Source organism: Phyllostomus discolor, chromosome 5 (genome assembly GCF_004126475.2).
Source record: "Phyllostomus discolor isolate MPI-MPIP mPhyDis1 chromosome 5, mPhyDis1.pri.v3, whole genome shotgun sequence".
Taxonomy (NCBI): domain Eukaryota; kingdom Metazoa; phylum Chordata; class Mammalia; order Chiroptera; family Phyllostomidae; genus Phyllostomus; species Phyllostomus discolor.
This window is the reverse complement of record NC_040907.2, coordinates 148,817,881-148,832,334: the sequence shown is the minus strand read 5'-3', so window position 1 is coordinate 148,832,334 and position 14,454 is coordinate 148,817,881. Positions and strand designations below refer to the sequence as shown.

Here is a 14,454-nt window from a genome sequence, read left to right as displayed (position 1 = left end):
AGGCAAATGTAAAAGCACATCCTCCTCCACTATCAGTGACTTAGCTCAAGGAGAGCTCACTAATTCCTTTTGGCTTCTTAAACAACTCTTCAAAAGGCATGATTTAATTTAAAAGCATGTGAAGTAAATAAAAATTACTTTACACATTTATATACTGCAGGTTTATTGAGTACTGTGCATCTCCTCTAAAGGACTGAGTTGGGGTGCGAGGGGCACATGGTTGGGGGTGGAGGCTGCCTTTCCTCCCGCCAGCCTGGACCTGCTGCCCTGCTGTCTGACAGTGACAGGGAGCCAGGGCTGCCCTCTCCAAGAGCGTCATCATGTTGGTGTCCCCAGTGGAGGTGGGGATCGGTAGTTCCCAGAACTGTGTGAACTGGGAACATCCCAGATTCTTCCCATGTTTTCACTGTCTCACTTTCTAAGAAGAGAAATGAAATTCTGCTGGTAGCCTTTACTATGAGGCTCCTACAATGTTTACATGAAACAGAAAGTGGCCCCCTCCGTGCAAAGGGACTGTGCCTATCCAGCTCCTCCTTTAGGGCAAAAGAAGCCCCAGGACAGGAAGGCCTTTGGCTCTGCGTGGTGGTCAACACCCTGGGGATGCATCCTCTCTGCAGGGTCAAAGCCCTGGGCAGGCTCACGCCTGGTGTCATGCAGCTGCGGCACCATATACGGCCACAGCCAAATTAAGTTAAAAACTCAATTGAAATGGATTTCTATCTTTGGACAAGAAGGAATCACATGGGGACACTCGAGCTCAAAGTAAAAGTAAATCTGAACCTAATTCAAAATTGTCTTTTACTTACGTCCCTAGATAACCATTATCAGCTTACCCCACAGTCCCTTTGGTGTGTGTTAGCTCAAGTGTTTTGTTTCCAGAGAGCATCATTTAGTCTATACGCACCCCCAACCTCCAGCCTGTGTTCACGGAAACCAAGTGAGTGCATCTGGAAGCTTTGCTCCTCGTTGCTACTGAAGAGGGTCGCTCGGTTTGTCTTTTTGGCTGGTACCTACGGCCACATTCCACTGGCGCTGTCACGGGCGCCCTGAGGAAAGGATAGACGTCAGGTTAGCCCTGGTGCTCAGATAGCTTCTTCTCCTCCCAGGTTACTTGAGTTTGTTAAGGGGTAGGTTGTTTACTGTTTCTGGGTTGATATTCTAATCCAGACTCAAAAAAATTCTTCATTTCTCACTTATTTAATCTTGCTAACATCCTTTTCCCCTTGCTACCTGCACTCCATGAAAAAATAAACAGAAAGTAAAAAACAACCTCAAAATAGGTCCACACCTTCGTACCCTCCCAGTTTTGGGCCACAACCCATTTGCCACATAGTGACCAAACTCTAATGCATCTCACCTGTGCCATTTGGTGGACGGTTCTGGTTTTCTTCTAGAACTGGGCTTTCTTTAAGGAGAGGGGCCAGTGAAGAGCATCTAGGTGTCTTGGCTTGGGCTACTGTAACAGAACACCATAGACTGGGTGGCTCAAACAACAGACATTTGTTTCTCACAGTTCTGGAGGCTGGGAAGTCCAAGATCAAGGTGCTGGCCTGTCTGGTTCCTGGTGAGGAACCAGGAGGCTCCTCCTGGGTTGTAGACGGCTGCCTTCTCACCGTGTGCTCACAAGGTGGAAAGAGAGAGACCTCTGGTCACTTTCCTTTCTGGCGGCATCGGAAAGCCTCTCTTGTGTTGCACGCGGCCCAGCCACATCATGGGGCCCCGCCCTCATGGCCTTATCTAACCCTAAGTGCCTCCCCAAGGCCTCACCTTTAAAAATCATTACTTGGGGTTAGGGGCTCAGCATATGAATTTTGGCGGATGCAGACACTCAACCACAACACTAGGAAAATAAACCTCGCTCATCTTATGATCTAATTCTCAGTTGAGCCACAGGTTCACAGATGGCTCTCATTGAAATGAGGATCAGTCTGGAGATTTACCTCATTTCCTGACCTTCTGCCCCACTGGGATCCAAGGAGGAGTCATGCTGAGGGAGAGGGAATGTGCTGGGAGCAATGGCTTTCTAGTTCTGAACCTGGGACCAGAGCATTGGCCTCACGCCAGGAGCCCTGGGGCTGACCACCTCCCTCCAGGGTTCTCGATGCCTCTTAGTGAGGTGGGTGGGAATGGGGACCGGGCCGGAGCGTGCGTGATAAACCAGGTACAGTCCAATCTGGTAGGCCCATTAAGTGCTTCGTTGCCTGGTCCCTGTGTTCTGTGCACACCAAAAAGTGGAGGCTACCTGCATTTAGTCTCATGCCTGTCTTCCTTCTAATAATTAGTTCCATCAGATTGTTTCCTCCGAGAAAAGAGCACATGGGATTCTAAGTCCTCAGCATTCTCTTCTTGGGGAGCTTTAATTCGTTAGGCTTATGGAATCTCGCACTAAAACCCAGTGACTCAGTTAAGACATCTATCTCCTGCAAGCACAAATAAGGAAGATTCTTCCAATCCCACATTTCCTAAGGGAAAAGAATGAAAGACACTTGAGTGTTTTACTGAACTTCAGCTTTTAAAGCCAAAGGCATAAAAGAAGAGTCTTTGAGGATGGGAGATGTTGAAACTTGGGAGCTTGGGGCTTCTTCCACTGGCACTTAGCTGTTGGGCACCTGTCTTCAGTCAGGAGGCCTGAAAGGGTGCAGGCCAGCCAAGGATTGATGTCAGAACTGACTCAGCAGGTGGCCGCTGCAGGGCTGAGCTCAGCCTCCCTTGGATGTGAGGGAGAGTCGGGCCTGCCTCTCCAGGTGAGTATGATTCCGTCTTCGGCTTTACCCAGAAGAGCGATGCAGACTCCATGAGGAGTCTAATTTGAGGATTTGCATAAAAACATGTCTAGAATTGTTTTTTCTTCCAGTTGTGTTATGCTGCTATTTCTAATGGTCGTCCTTCTTTCCATCTCCCCTCCTTTCTTTTTTCCCTGTCTTGACACTGTGTCTTGAAAATAATACTAAAGGTTCTCTCTCCCCCACGCCCGCCTCTCCCTAAAGAGGGCCGCTTTGCATGGCAGCGCCCTGCCCTCCACGGTACCTACAAGGACTCGCTCTACCGGAGCTCACCAAAGCCTTATGTCCCACCTAGCACCCCCAGCCAGCAGAACCCTGCACCCCCGCAGCCTGTCTCTGTGGCCCTGGCAGCCAGATCAGCTCCCAAAGGTGTGGTGTGCCCTGGGCCCTCACTCCCGGGTCCTGCATTCCCCAGTGCTTCATCCCGAACCCAGCAGCACCACCGTGCAGCCGCCGGGACAGTTTACAGTGGGAATGTGAGCTCTAACCCACGTCATCAGGCAGTTGGGAATAAAAAGGTCAGCAGCTTATATGTACCATGTTTATCCAGTAACATTTGCCCGGTGGCATCGGAAAGCCTCTCTCGTGTTGCACGTGACCCAGCCACAGGCACTCGAGCACCGGCTCCCAGCATTGTCTCCTGCACAGCCGGCACGGGGAAGCCACCCTCCGCTCCTCCTCACCCTCCCAAGCTATTCTTTGACCCCCGTAAAGATGCTGTTAACTCTGGCAAGAGTCCTTCCCTGGGGACTCGGCCTTCATTCCCAGACGCAGTGGGACCACCTGTGCTAGGCCCCCAGGGTACCTCTGATCCCGAAAACCGGAGGAGAAAAGAACCTTACCTTTTGCAGCCGTGTTATCCAGCCAAGGCAAGGAATTAGGAATGTTTGTGTGTCTTCTACTCCGTCTCTTTTGAAACTCACGTGAGAGCTCGTTTGTTTTCTGGGCTGCCCTACCCTCCTTTCCTCGTTAATATTGCTGCAGCTTGAATCCCGAAATCCTCTCTCTAAACATCTCAGCACAGTCTCCTCTGTCTCTCCTTCTCTCTTTCCTGTAAATATGTAAGTATGCCAGCGCGTGGAATATAAAGACTAACACTATGGTGAGAGAGTGTTTATGTTTTATAAAAAGTTGCCAAAAATTGTATTTACTCCCAAGCTTTTAGGCTCCGCAAGCGGCTTTGGGGGTTAAGCACAGCCTGCCTGCCTGTTGTCTCTCTTTCTCTCTCATAAAGTGTTAAAAGGATTCAAAAATAGATGGATGGAAAGTAAACTTGGACGAGGCTCCCTCTGTGTCACAGGGAGTCAGGAGGCCAACTGGCTCGCACCGGCTGTCTCATGCACTCTGAGGAAAGGGCACCGATTAAATAGTTCTCAGAGTACATCATTGCATGTCCACTCGCAACTGTTTAAATATGGAATTCCTTCTCCCTGCTGCCGTACCCCTTTACGTGACGACCCCCTTATTTCCCACAGGATGCCACTTCCTCCAGCCCAGCCCAGCCTGAGGTTATAGTTGTCCCTCTCTACCTGGTTAATACCGACAGAGGGCAAGAAGGCACTGCCAGACCTCCAGCATCTCTGGGGCCACTGGGCCCCCCAGTCCCGGCCACCGCCCCTGCCGGCTCACCTCTGACCTTCCCGACTCTAGATGATTTCATTCCCCCTCATCTGCAGAGGCGGCCCCACCACAGCCCGCCGGCCAGCGTTCCTGGCCCCCACCCCCCCGTTAGCCAGACACCACCATCCTTCTCACCACCACCTCCGCTGGTCCCCCCGGTTCCGGAGGGCCTGCACCGAGTCTCGGAGCCTGACCTCACGGGAGCTGTTTCAAGTACCGTAAGCTCGCTGGGATCCCTTCCTCACGGCTTTCCTGAATGTCTGCTCCCGGCAGTAAAAACCCCTTTCTCACTGAAGTACTAAGTTCCGAAGGAAGTGTTGGCTGCCGCTGTGCTTGCGTGACGACTGGAACCGTGTTTGCTGTCCCTAGAGTGCATGCCTCCCGTGTGTGTCCCTGGGGCTCTCCTCGCTGTCCTGTTCCGAATGCACGTCCTCCTGAAAGACCTTTGTTTTCCCTCAGAGAAAACCATCTCCAAGGCCTTGCCTCCTGCTGGTGCTACTTGCCACAGGCCAGCAGAGGCAATGCTGAGAGCTGAGGAAAGCTGAAGAACTGTGTGGAGAAGCCAACAGCAGTTTCTCTGCCAGAGAGCAGGGGAGGAAGAGAGTCACTTTTGTGTTGACTTAGCAAGCAAGCTTTTCTACACAGCAGTGGCAGGGACTAGGTTAAAAAAAGAGTTGAATGTGATTGAGAAAATGGGTATAAAAGCCTTGTACAAATGTTAGGGCTATTTCCTCAAAAGGCAGAACGTTGCTGGGGCCCCTGAGTAGTGGCTCCCAGCGCCTTGGTGGCAACACAGCACCTCACTGGGCCTGAAGTTCTAGGGCCCTGACACTTCAGGTCCCACAACCTGAGGGACAGGTCCACAGCGCAGGTGGAAAAGCCCAAGTGCTTTAAGGAAAAGCTCAGTACAGGTACTCAGCCTGTTCCCTTCTCAGGAGCCCTGGGGATTGAGAGACTGAGAAGAGCTAAGTGTGAGTTATAAAAAGGGGGTGCATGGATCTACACTCAGGGCTGTGGGATGCAGTGGGGTGAGAGTGTGAAAGTTTCAGTTATGGTCCTGGGCACAGGGAGAGCAGCACCCAGCAAGTGTTAGCTACATTGCTGTGGACTTGCCCCAACAAGTGGGGGCCAGAGTCCCTCAAAACAAGTAACTGGCTAATTAACAATCACTGAGTTCCCACCATGTCCTAGGCATTCTTCTAAATTCTCAGTGCACAGCCTTGAACAAGGCCCAGCCCCTGCTCTCAGGATTTATCTGGGTGGTGTTCTCAAGCTCAGTGTACATGGGATCATCTGAGTGCCAGGAAAACTCATTTAAATAGTCAACTCCAGGTTTTGCTGCTAGAGTTCTGATTGAGTGGTCTGGGGAGAGACCTAGGACTCAGACCACTTGGTAATGTGCATCCTGGGGATTCCAACACTGAGGGTCCATGGACCACATTTTAAGATACAGGGTCATGCAGTTGGCTGATGGAACTAAACGTTCACTGACATCCCTTTGTCTAAAGAGGTACGCCTACAAAATGGGCTCAAATGGCTCGTTAAACCCATACAGAGTTTATGAAGAAAGTGGAGGGAAACTTTGGAGGGGCGGAGGGGGCTTTTAAGATAAATTATAGTGAGATTCAGATGCAGAGCTGGGCATGGCAACATCCTGGGCTAGAACCTCTTCTCAAAGCTCTAGATGCAGCACCTTGCAGTTAGGTCAGGACCCTGCCAAACGTGGCCCAGGGCTTGGGTATCCTAGCTTCGAGCATTGCAACTCTGCCCTGTTGGAGGAAAATGCTAGATTGTTCCCTGATGCGCTCACCTTGCCCTCACTCAACTTATGGGTGAATTTGGAAGCTGCCCTTGTTTTGAAGAATACAGGTATTCTTCCCTTGGGCACGGGGTGTTTCTCTAGAGCAGCATGTCAAGCGAGTCTTGTTTTTAGCGTGCTGTGTACATTGTGAGCAGTTCCGGTCTGCACCCTGTACTTTATCATCTGTGTGGATCTTGGTGCTCGTGTTGAGTCTGTTTCAGGTGTACCAGGACAGGTTAGTTGGGACCGTGTCCTCAGTTCCTCAAGCCCGACTGACTGATCAACCTGGTATGGACTTCCCGGGAGGCTTCAGCTGGCCTGATAACTTGTAGTTTGGCCCCAGGTCACAAAGTAAGAGGTGAATAAGGAAGCTGCTTGGGTTCCCCAACTGCACGAGAATTGTCGAGAAGAGTAGACGCCCTGGGCGTGGTGGCCAAACCCCAAGCTGACATCTGCTCTGTCTGCAGCTACCTGACAGTAAGAGGGAAGCAGAAAATTCATGTCAATTTGTGCAGGTTTTTTAGTCAATAACCATTTTTGTAACGTCCCAGAAATGACTTGTGCCCCAGAGTAAAGTTTATAAAATGCTTCATGCTCACATAACCCCCCCCCCCCCAGGCATCACAGGCGGTATCGACACTGTAACAAGCCACGTGCCCGAGTTTTTGTGTTTCTTGGCTGCATTGTGGCAGAGTTTTCACTGAAAGGACCTTTATCTGTATTACATCACTTTGGAAATAAATTAGGACAGTGTAATTGTTTTCCCACTTTACAAATGAAAAATTGAGATGAAACTCTTTTGTACAAGCTCGAGTTGTGCCATATTGGGGTCTTGGGGAAGAGTTTTATTCACTAAACTGAGCTGCCACTCATACATAACAACTGCACATCAGGGCACTCTCAGAAGAGCTGGACTGACCCAGCCACGGTTTTTTAGGAAGGCGGCCCTACTGTGTGTCGGGACCTGTCCTGGGTCCTGACACTCATGTACCCTCTTGGTGGGCATGTGTTCTCTTGAACTGTTGTTCTTTTGGACAGAAGTTGTTCAGAAACACCTTTGCTGGTAGGCGGCTCCTGCCATTCATGTGGCATTTACTGACCACCTGCTGTCTGCAGGGCACTGTGCCAGGGTGGGGGAGGGGGAAGGAGGCATGGCTCTTGTACTGCAAGTACTTAGAGAGCGATGATCTCTGATGGGGCACGTGAATCGCTTGTGTGCCATGCTTTTATCTGGAGAGTAACGCAGTCTCATTCTTCCGTCCCTTCAAGAATTGTATACTGGTGTTAGGGTCTATAAATTGTAAAATAGAAGTGTTGCAAAATTTGTAGGCACGATAGGAAACTGTCTACGTATCCTTACTGCATTTTGAGGTCTTCCTATCTTTAAAAAGACTGGCATTATTGCAGATAATCATGCAGATTATAATGTGAGTATGTAGTAATAATTTTATTGGTATTTCTGGCAGATGCACTTAGGTTTTTAAAAGTCAGGATTTTCACAAGTCTTTACTTCAGAGATCTTTGTCACTCGATATTGGAGTGAAAAACACATCCCAGTAGGACAGGATACTATCTGAGTCTCAGGAGCAAGTGCTAGGAAGGTTGTTCAGCATGTGGGTAAGAAAAGCTTTCCCAGAGTACCCACACTTAACGCTTTCTATTCCTGTGTCTATGGTTTCCTGTCCTCCCACTGTCTAGTGTTTCTTTAAACACGCATACTAAACTTTCCTGATTTTTCCCAATTAAACCAGCTCTCATCCTGGGATCGCATTTGGAATTGCATGAGTCTTGCATGTTTTTTTCTACTTTGATTTGAATTTGCTTTTTCAGTAACTGGATTGATCCACAATTGTTACCAGGTGAAAAAAATGAATGATGTTGCTGAGACTTTCGATAACTTTACCTCCCCTCTCTCCCCTTACTAATACCAACACAGAGAATAAGCATTCCAGATTAAGCTTCTAACTGGAATTAATGATGTCTCATTAATTACATTTCTTTTTATAATTAAGGTCCTTATAAAGCTTTGAATTTCTTTTTAAAAAGCGTTAACTCTAGGTTTCATGTACTGAAAGTTACAACCTTTGCTTTCTTTTCAGGATCCCAGCCCCCTGCTAGATGAAGTTTCTCCATCCCGGGCCGGCACCGACTCCCACACCTTCGCACCAGTCAGCAAGCCGTCCTCTGCCTACCCCTCCACGACAATTGTCAATCCCACGATCGTGCTCTTGCAGCACAACCGAGGTGAGGGAGCTTTGCTGCACGCCTCCCCCTTTGGCTCCCCATTCCGTGACACCTGGGTCCGTAATTCTGCCTTTCTGCAGAAATTTTCATGAATCTTATTCTTCCCTGAGGCCATCTGCCCCACTTTAGTCCACAACCCACAAAGCAGATCATAGCAGACAGACCCCTGACTTGGGGTGATGTCAGGTATCGGAAAGAGTAAGCTGGTACAGTGCGTGTCCCACACCTTGGATGTTCATGGTGTCTTCGGAGGTTAGCACCAAAAAGAAAGAAAAGGCAGAGAGAAGAAATCAGTGCCCCTTAATTCCTCACCGTGAGAATCCTAACCAGAGCTGTGTTTGGAAAACCTAGGTCCAGTAATATCTCTTTTCAGTGGTGTCCTGAATCAGTTGGTTCTTTGATGTCATGAGTTTTTCTAGAAAGCAAAAGTTTGAGGGCCAAAATTATAAAAAGAAAACATAGTGGATGGAATATTTTCTAAAACGTAAAACAATTTTTCGTACCTCTCAGAGGCTGTTGGACTTTTTCTTAGTGACTCACCCGCTCCATTCTTGCCAGCAGCAGCTGCCCCGCCGAGCCGCCGCCTTTCGGCACACCCTCTGGGGACGGCAGTGGCTGTTTGCCCCCTCGCTCGGCGCCCCCGATGGCTCGGCGGCGGCACTGCATGCTTGTTCTCTGCAGTTCCTCTGGCTGCTTCTTCCCCTTCTTTGCGGGGGCATCTTAGGTGAAACAGAAGTGCTTTTAGGTAATAACTGCCTATGTCGACCCTTCTGCTTTAAAATTCCAGAAGATGATCCTAAAGCCAAATTTTTTGTTTTTGGAATTCAGTAAAATAATAAACTTTCCCTTCCCCAAAGGCCTTTGCGATGTCAGATGTAAAGTTTCCAAACTTTCTGAGTTTCTGCGTGTAGAAAGGGCTTCCTCATCTGAATTTCTAAGAACAGTGGAGGTTTAATTATTTTGTGCAGAGTGCAAAGCTCGGTACCAAATCTTCATTTTCTTGACTGCCTGCTTGCCTACCTCATAGTTTCCCTCCCTTCCGCCTCTCTCTCTGCATTAACTTGGATGAGGACAGGGCTGAAGTCTATTTTTAATTGTTCTCCATATTAAATGGAGTTTTCTGTTTCCTGCTTCCAACTTAAAAAAACAGATGAATGGAACATTTCTCTCACTTAAAATCTTCCCACTCAAATCTTAGTTATTTTAGTAATTTTATTTTTTTCACTGTGTGCAATTCCCATATTAATTTTCACCCATGAATCTGTGCTCTTCAAAAATAAAAAAATATCCCAACCCCCACATCAAATTATGTAAGAGCCCATTCTGCTCTCAGCAACAGCTTTCTCTGCCCAGAAAGTGCCCGTGATGCAGGACAAAGTGGAACTTTGGTTCTCTATGAACTTCTTTATGACTCATCTTTCTAAAAAACCCAGTCAAACAGAAGCAAGTTAGTTCCCAGAAGGAAAAGCAGTTTCTCTAAAAATGGGATTCATTCCCAAGGCAACTTGGTTTTTTGGGAAATGCCGAGTATAATGTCAGCTGGTCGTGCCAAGTCCCTCTGATGACACCTAGTGAGACTTCTCTGGGCCCAGGAGCACCTACGGCTCCTTTCTCTTTCTTCCCTGAACAGACGGGTTCTTCTTATCTGCCCAAATGCCTTTGGCTGTTACCTTTCTCTTTTGTCCAAGCCCTGCCCTTGAGTTTAAAAATTAGAATTGTGCAGCCTGAATCACACATCCTTCAAAAAAGGATACACGTACATTCGTTTTTTTGGAATTAGAAGTAGCTTCCCATAAAGAGCAAACCATATGTTCCCCCGAGGAGGTGGGGCAGGAAGAGTCAAGGAGAATGGAAGCGCCTTGCTAGCCCAGCCCCGGCTTCCTGATTGTCAGTGGGGTTTAGGTCAAGTGTTTCTGGCTTTGCTTTGGAATTGACCCAGCCGGGCAGCTCTGCTTTGCCTCACAGATAATTCCCGTAAAAACAATTTCTTAACTGTCGCAAAGTCTCCTGAGGGAATGATAACGACTTCTCTTCTGGAATTCTAGTTTAGTCATCCTGAAGAAAGGTTCCCTTTTTTCCTGCCCAGACTGACCCAGGGCACACAGTGTGATCATAACCCCATCTCTGGCAGCCAGCTCCCTGCACTGCAAACAAATGGAGAGGTGCCGTGTGTCTGGCCTGGCTCTGAGGGCCATGCACAAAGCAGCCCTTGCTCCACTCCTGAGTGTCCACATTGCACATGTCTGAGCGCAGATTGCTTATGAAAGTCTGGTAGGAGGACTCGAATCAGAAAACTCTCGGGACTGAAAGAGATGCATGAGTCCCCTGGCTCAGCTTACGTATGGATTGATGGATTGACTGATTTGAGAGAGAGAGAGAGAGACATTGATTTGTTTCACTTATGTATGCATTCATTTGTTGATTCTTATGTACCCTGACCAGAGATCGAACCACAGCCTCGGTGGGTCGGGATGATGCTCTGACCAACTGAGCTACCCGGCCAGGGCAAAGCTTCTTGGTCTTTATTGTGCCTGGAGTCTTGGGGATCTTCTTAACTTGCAGATTCAGGCTCAGGCAATCGGAGGCAGGGATGAGATTCTGCATTTTTCAGCAACTCGCAGGGTGTGTTGGTGCTGCTGGTCCATGGGCCGCACTGGAGAGCAAGAGCTCAGTGGTTCCCAGATTCTTGTCACATGAAACAGTCTGGGGACCACACCAGGGCTGCTAATTTCTCACTCTGCTAAATAACACCCCTGAAAAACAATTGGTATTATAACATCACATGACATTCCAAGAAAGAAAGGCCATGCCACAGCTCAGAAGTAGGAACCACATCATGTTTTACATTGAATAAATTTGCTTTTGCCTGCTGGGGAAGACCTTGCCCCTCTTGGCTTGGAGACCAGAGTTCGGGATGCGTGGATCCAGTGGGCACTTTGAATCAACAGATGAGGGAACTGAGGGGGAGACTGAGGAAACTGAGGTTCCATGATTGGTCATGTCATCTGGCATGTGGCTGGCAGAGCTGACCCTCGAGCCCTGCTGGGCTCTTGTTGACCAGCCAGTGCCAGTGAGCCTTGTCCACGGGTCAGAGGTGAACAGGGCTGCCTCCACCAGTCGGGAGCTCCCCTGCTGCTCCGTTTCCTTCTTGCCCACACTGATTCTGGAGGGAGGGTGGGACACAGCCAAGGGGAATGATGATAGCACCCATGGGCTGGCAAGCATTCTATTTTTATCTATGTGGCTGCTTTATATTTAGCGGCTATGGAAGGTAGAGGTCATTTTTGTGCTCATGCCATAGCACGTACACACAGAACTCTCCAAAGGAGAGTTTGGCCTCCCTGCCTCACAAGTACCTCAGAGGGTGAAATACCCGTAGGCCTCACCGTTAAGGAATGGGGGCCTGGTGATTAGAGCTGGACAGAACCCTGGAGTAGAAGATAAGTGGATTCCAGGTTTTAGACCCAGCTCTGGTTTTCAGTGTCATCTTATGTAGTTTGCGTCCCTAACTGAGAGTGTCTCCACCATCCTGACCTACCTGCTAGGGCTGTGGCAAAGATTAAATGCATTATCCTGTGTGAAAGCTTTTAGAATAGTGTTTGGCACTTCACAAGCTCTCAGGAAACGGTAGCTGATGTGGTTATGGTTATAATTACTTTCCCTCAAAAGGTACCAAGACTGGGGTTGTATAAACTCCTGCTCCCTTGAAACCAGTGGAGTTGGGAGGGTCTCCTTCAGGGATCAGATTATCTTCAGACAAGATGTAAGCAACCAGAAGCCAGTGACAGTCCCCTGAATCCTGTGCAGATCTAGGAGCAGGGGGATGAGATGACAGGAGACACGTTAACCTGTCTGTATTCACTGGACACGTGGTATTTTCACATCTAAGCCCGAGGACAGCGAGGGCACAGATCCTGCGGTCCTAATGCGTTAGGGTGGGACTTCTCAGTCTACTGTGTGTTTGTAAATCTCACACTGTGTATTTTTTTTTATCACAGAACAGCAGAAACGACTCAGTAGCCTTTCAGGTAGGTGAGAAATATTTCTTTACATGTTAATATCTGTCCCTGTTGAAACTGGCTTCTGCTCACCACCTGATGTCTGCTCAGCGCTGCCTTATGAGCTCTTCTGAGGTGCTGGGGACTCTGTTGCTGGACAGCAAGGATGGTGACAGCTGGCATGGCAGCTTGCAGGCTGGTGGGGGCAGACCAGACAGGTGGACCCAACTAGTAAACGTCTCCTGTGAACCGTGATACATGCCTTGCTGGGTAAAAACAAGATATCCTGATTAAAAAGAACAAGGAATTACATTTTAGATGGAGTGTGCTCATGGCAGGCCTTGCTGAGGAAGTCACCTTTCTGTTGCTTCTGTCCCTCTTCTAGGACATGATGGGTTGGGGGGTGGGAAACATGGGAAAGTTCTCTTCATTTTGAGTGGCAAGCCCAGATGCCACCAGGTGACTTGGGGGTGATGGACCCAGGTGAGAGCCTCGGGACCAGCAGTGCCTGGAAGAGTGCGTGTGAGCTCGGCTCCTTGAACTTGAGCTGGCATCAGAATTTCCTGGGCAGCTGGTCAAAGCTTAGGCTGCACATGCAGAGATTTGGATTGAATGGGTGTAGGGAAGAATGTGCATTTCTAACCAGCTGTCAGGCGATGCTCATGCTGCCCTCTATACTGACCACACTTGAGTAGCAAGCGTCATCAGTAGGCAGCCGTGGCGGGGAGTGACTACAAATACAGTCGGATACCCAGGCTCACTCCCTGATAACGTGTGCAGGACTGGGAGGAGTTGCCCATGTAGGCTGCAACTGAGGAGACCCAGGAGTGGGAATGTTTAGCCATTTTGTCCTGGCTTTCTGTAGCTATTTAACTTTGAATCCTGGTTCTACCACATACTGATGTGCAGCTGTAGGCAGGTTACTCCTGATCTCAACTACAGATCAGTTTCTTATCTGTCAGACGTTCCGCTTATAAACAGCTCAGCACTGAGCGATGGCATTCACAAAGTGCTTGCTGGGCGGGAGTCCCTGTTTTCTGTAGGTGCCTCCACTGATTCACGCGTCATATTACTGAATGTCTACTTTGTGTTGAGCACGGAGCCAGGCTCTGGAGCCTTGTCAGGGAAGTGTGCTGCCCTCAGGCAGCTGGTGCTGGGAGGGTTTGTGACCTTGTGTTGGTCACAGACCATTTGGGAAATCTAGTGAAGACAGCCAGTAGATTCATTCCCTAGAAAAAGCCACACATGTGGAAACACACGCTCACGGTGGGTGTGCAGAGACCCTTGAACTCTGGGGTTCAGAGCCCCTGGTTTGGTGGGTAACAAAGGCTGCCATTTTCTGAGCAGTTGCCCCATGATTTTTGTGTCACTGCATCCCTCTGCTGTCCTTGTGATTCATGGAAAGCCAGGTGGGGAGGACATGGGGTTCTCACACCCTCTCAGCTTTATCGGGACTTGGCTGTGGAGCCAGGACAGGCTGTGGCTGAGCACAAGGTGTCCTTCGCTGCCCCCTCCCCAAGGGGCCACGCTCCAGTCCACTTCATCTATGGCCCCAGCCCAGGTTGCTAAGAGCAGGGTGGCTCAGGAAAAGAGGTAGCTCCTCTGGGCTCCTCCCTGCCTTTGGGTGTTTGAAAGGAGCAGTGGAATAGAGTTTTTAAAAGATACCCACACACAAAATTAAACCCAGAGTTTGGTCCTGGCTCATCCCTCTTATAGCTGTTTGCCCCCGTTACCCTCTGAGCCAGGTTTCTCATGTGGGAAGTGAGGATGACAGTCCTTGCTCCTGCCTCAAAGAAGCGTTGCAAGTGAGGATGGTGTGCGACAGGAAGCTCTGAGCTACGCTTGCACCCTGGAAGTGCTGTGACAAAGGCTGGCCTCTCTACCTTGCCTCCAGGCTCAGGCCACTCCCCAGGCTCTGAAAGAAGCCTCGTGCTCTGTCCTCTTCGAGTTTTGGGACAGATCCACGCGTGGTGTTTGATAGAGTGGCACATAAATAGCTCACTGAGTG

General features: G+C 49.2%; 1 protein-coding gene and 1 long non-coding RNA gene across 43 annotated transcripts in view; one reads left to right on the top strand and one right to left on the bottom strand.

The window, feature by feature from the left end:
• The window catches only part of SORBS1 (sorbin and SH3 domain containing 1), a 223,791-nt gene that overhangs the window by 127,144 nt on the left and 82,193 nt on the right, over window positions 1-14,454 (top strand). For 22 of the 42 annotated variants that reach the window (XM_036027028.1, XM_036027029.1, XM_036027030.1 and 19 more), the window contains 2 exons: window positions 8,304-8,448; window positions 12,447-12,476. In XM_036027028.1, the coding sequence (XP_035882921.1) occupies window positions 8,304-8,448; window positions 12,447-12,476 (175 nt within the window). Of the gene's footprint in view, window positions 1-1,661; window positions 2,745-2,953; window positions 3,653-4,258; window positions 4,622-8,303; window positions 8,449-12,446; window positions 12,477-14,454 lie in introns of those variants that run through there. The other 20 variants (XM_036027024.1, XM_036027025.1, XM_036027035.1 and 17 more) reach the window with 3 other exon arrangements.
• On the bottom strand, window positions 883-3,835 carry LOC118500876. The gene is made up of 3 exons (XR_004903456.1): window positions 3,626-3,835; window positions 1,358-1,456; window positions 883-1,046 (listed from the first exon to the last, which is right to left on the bottom strand). It is a non-coding gene; the product is annotated as an uncharacterized LOC118500876 (long non-coding RNA).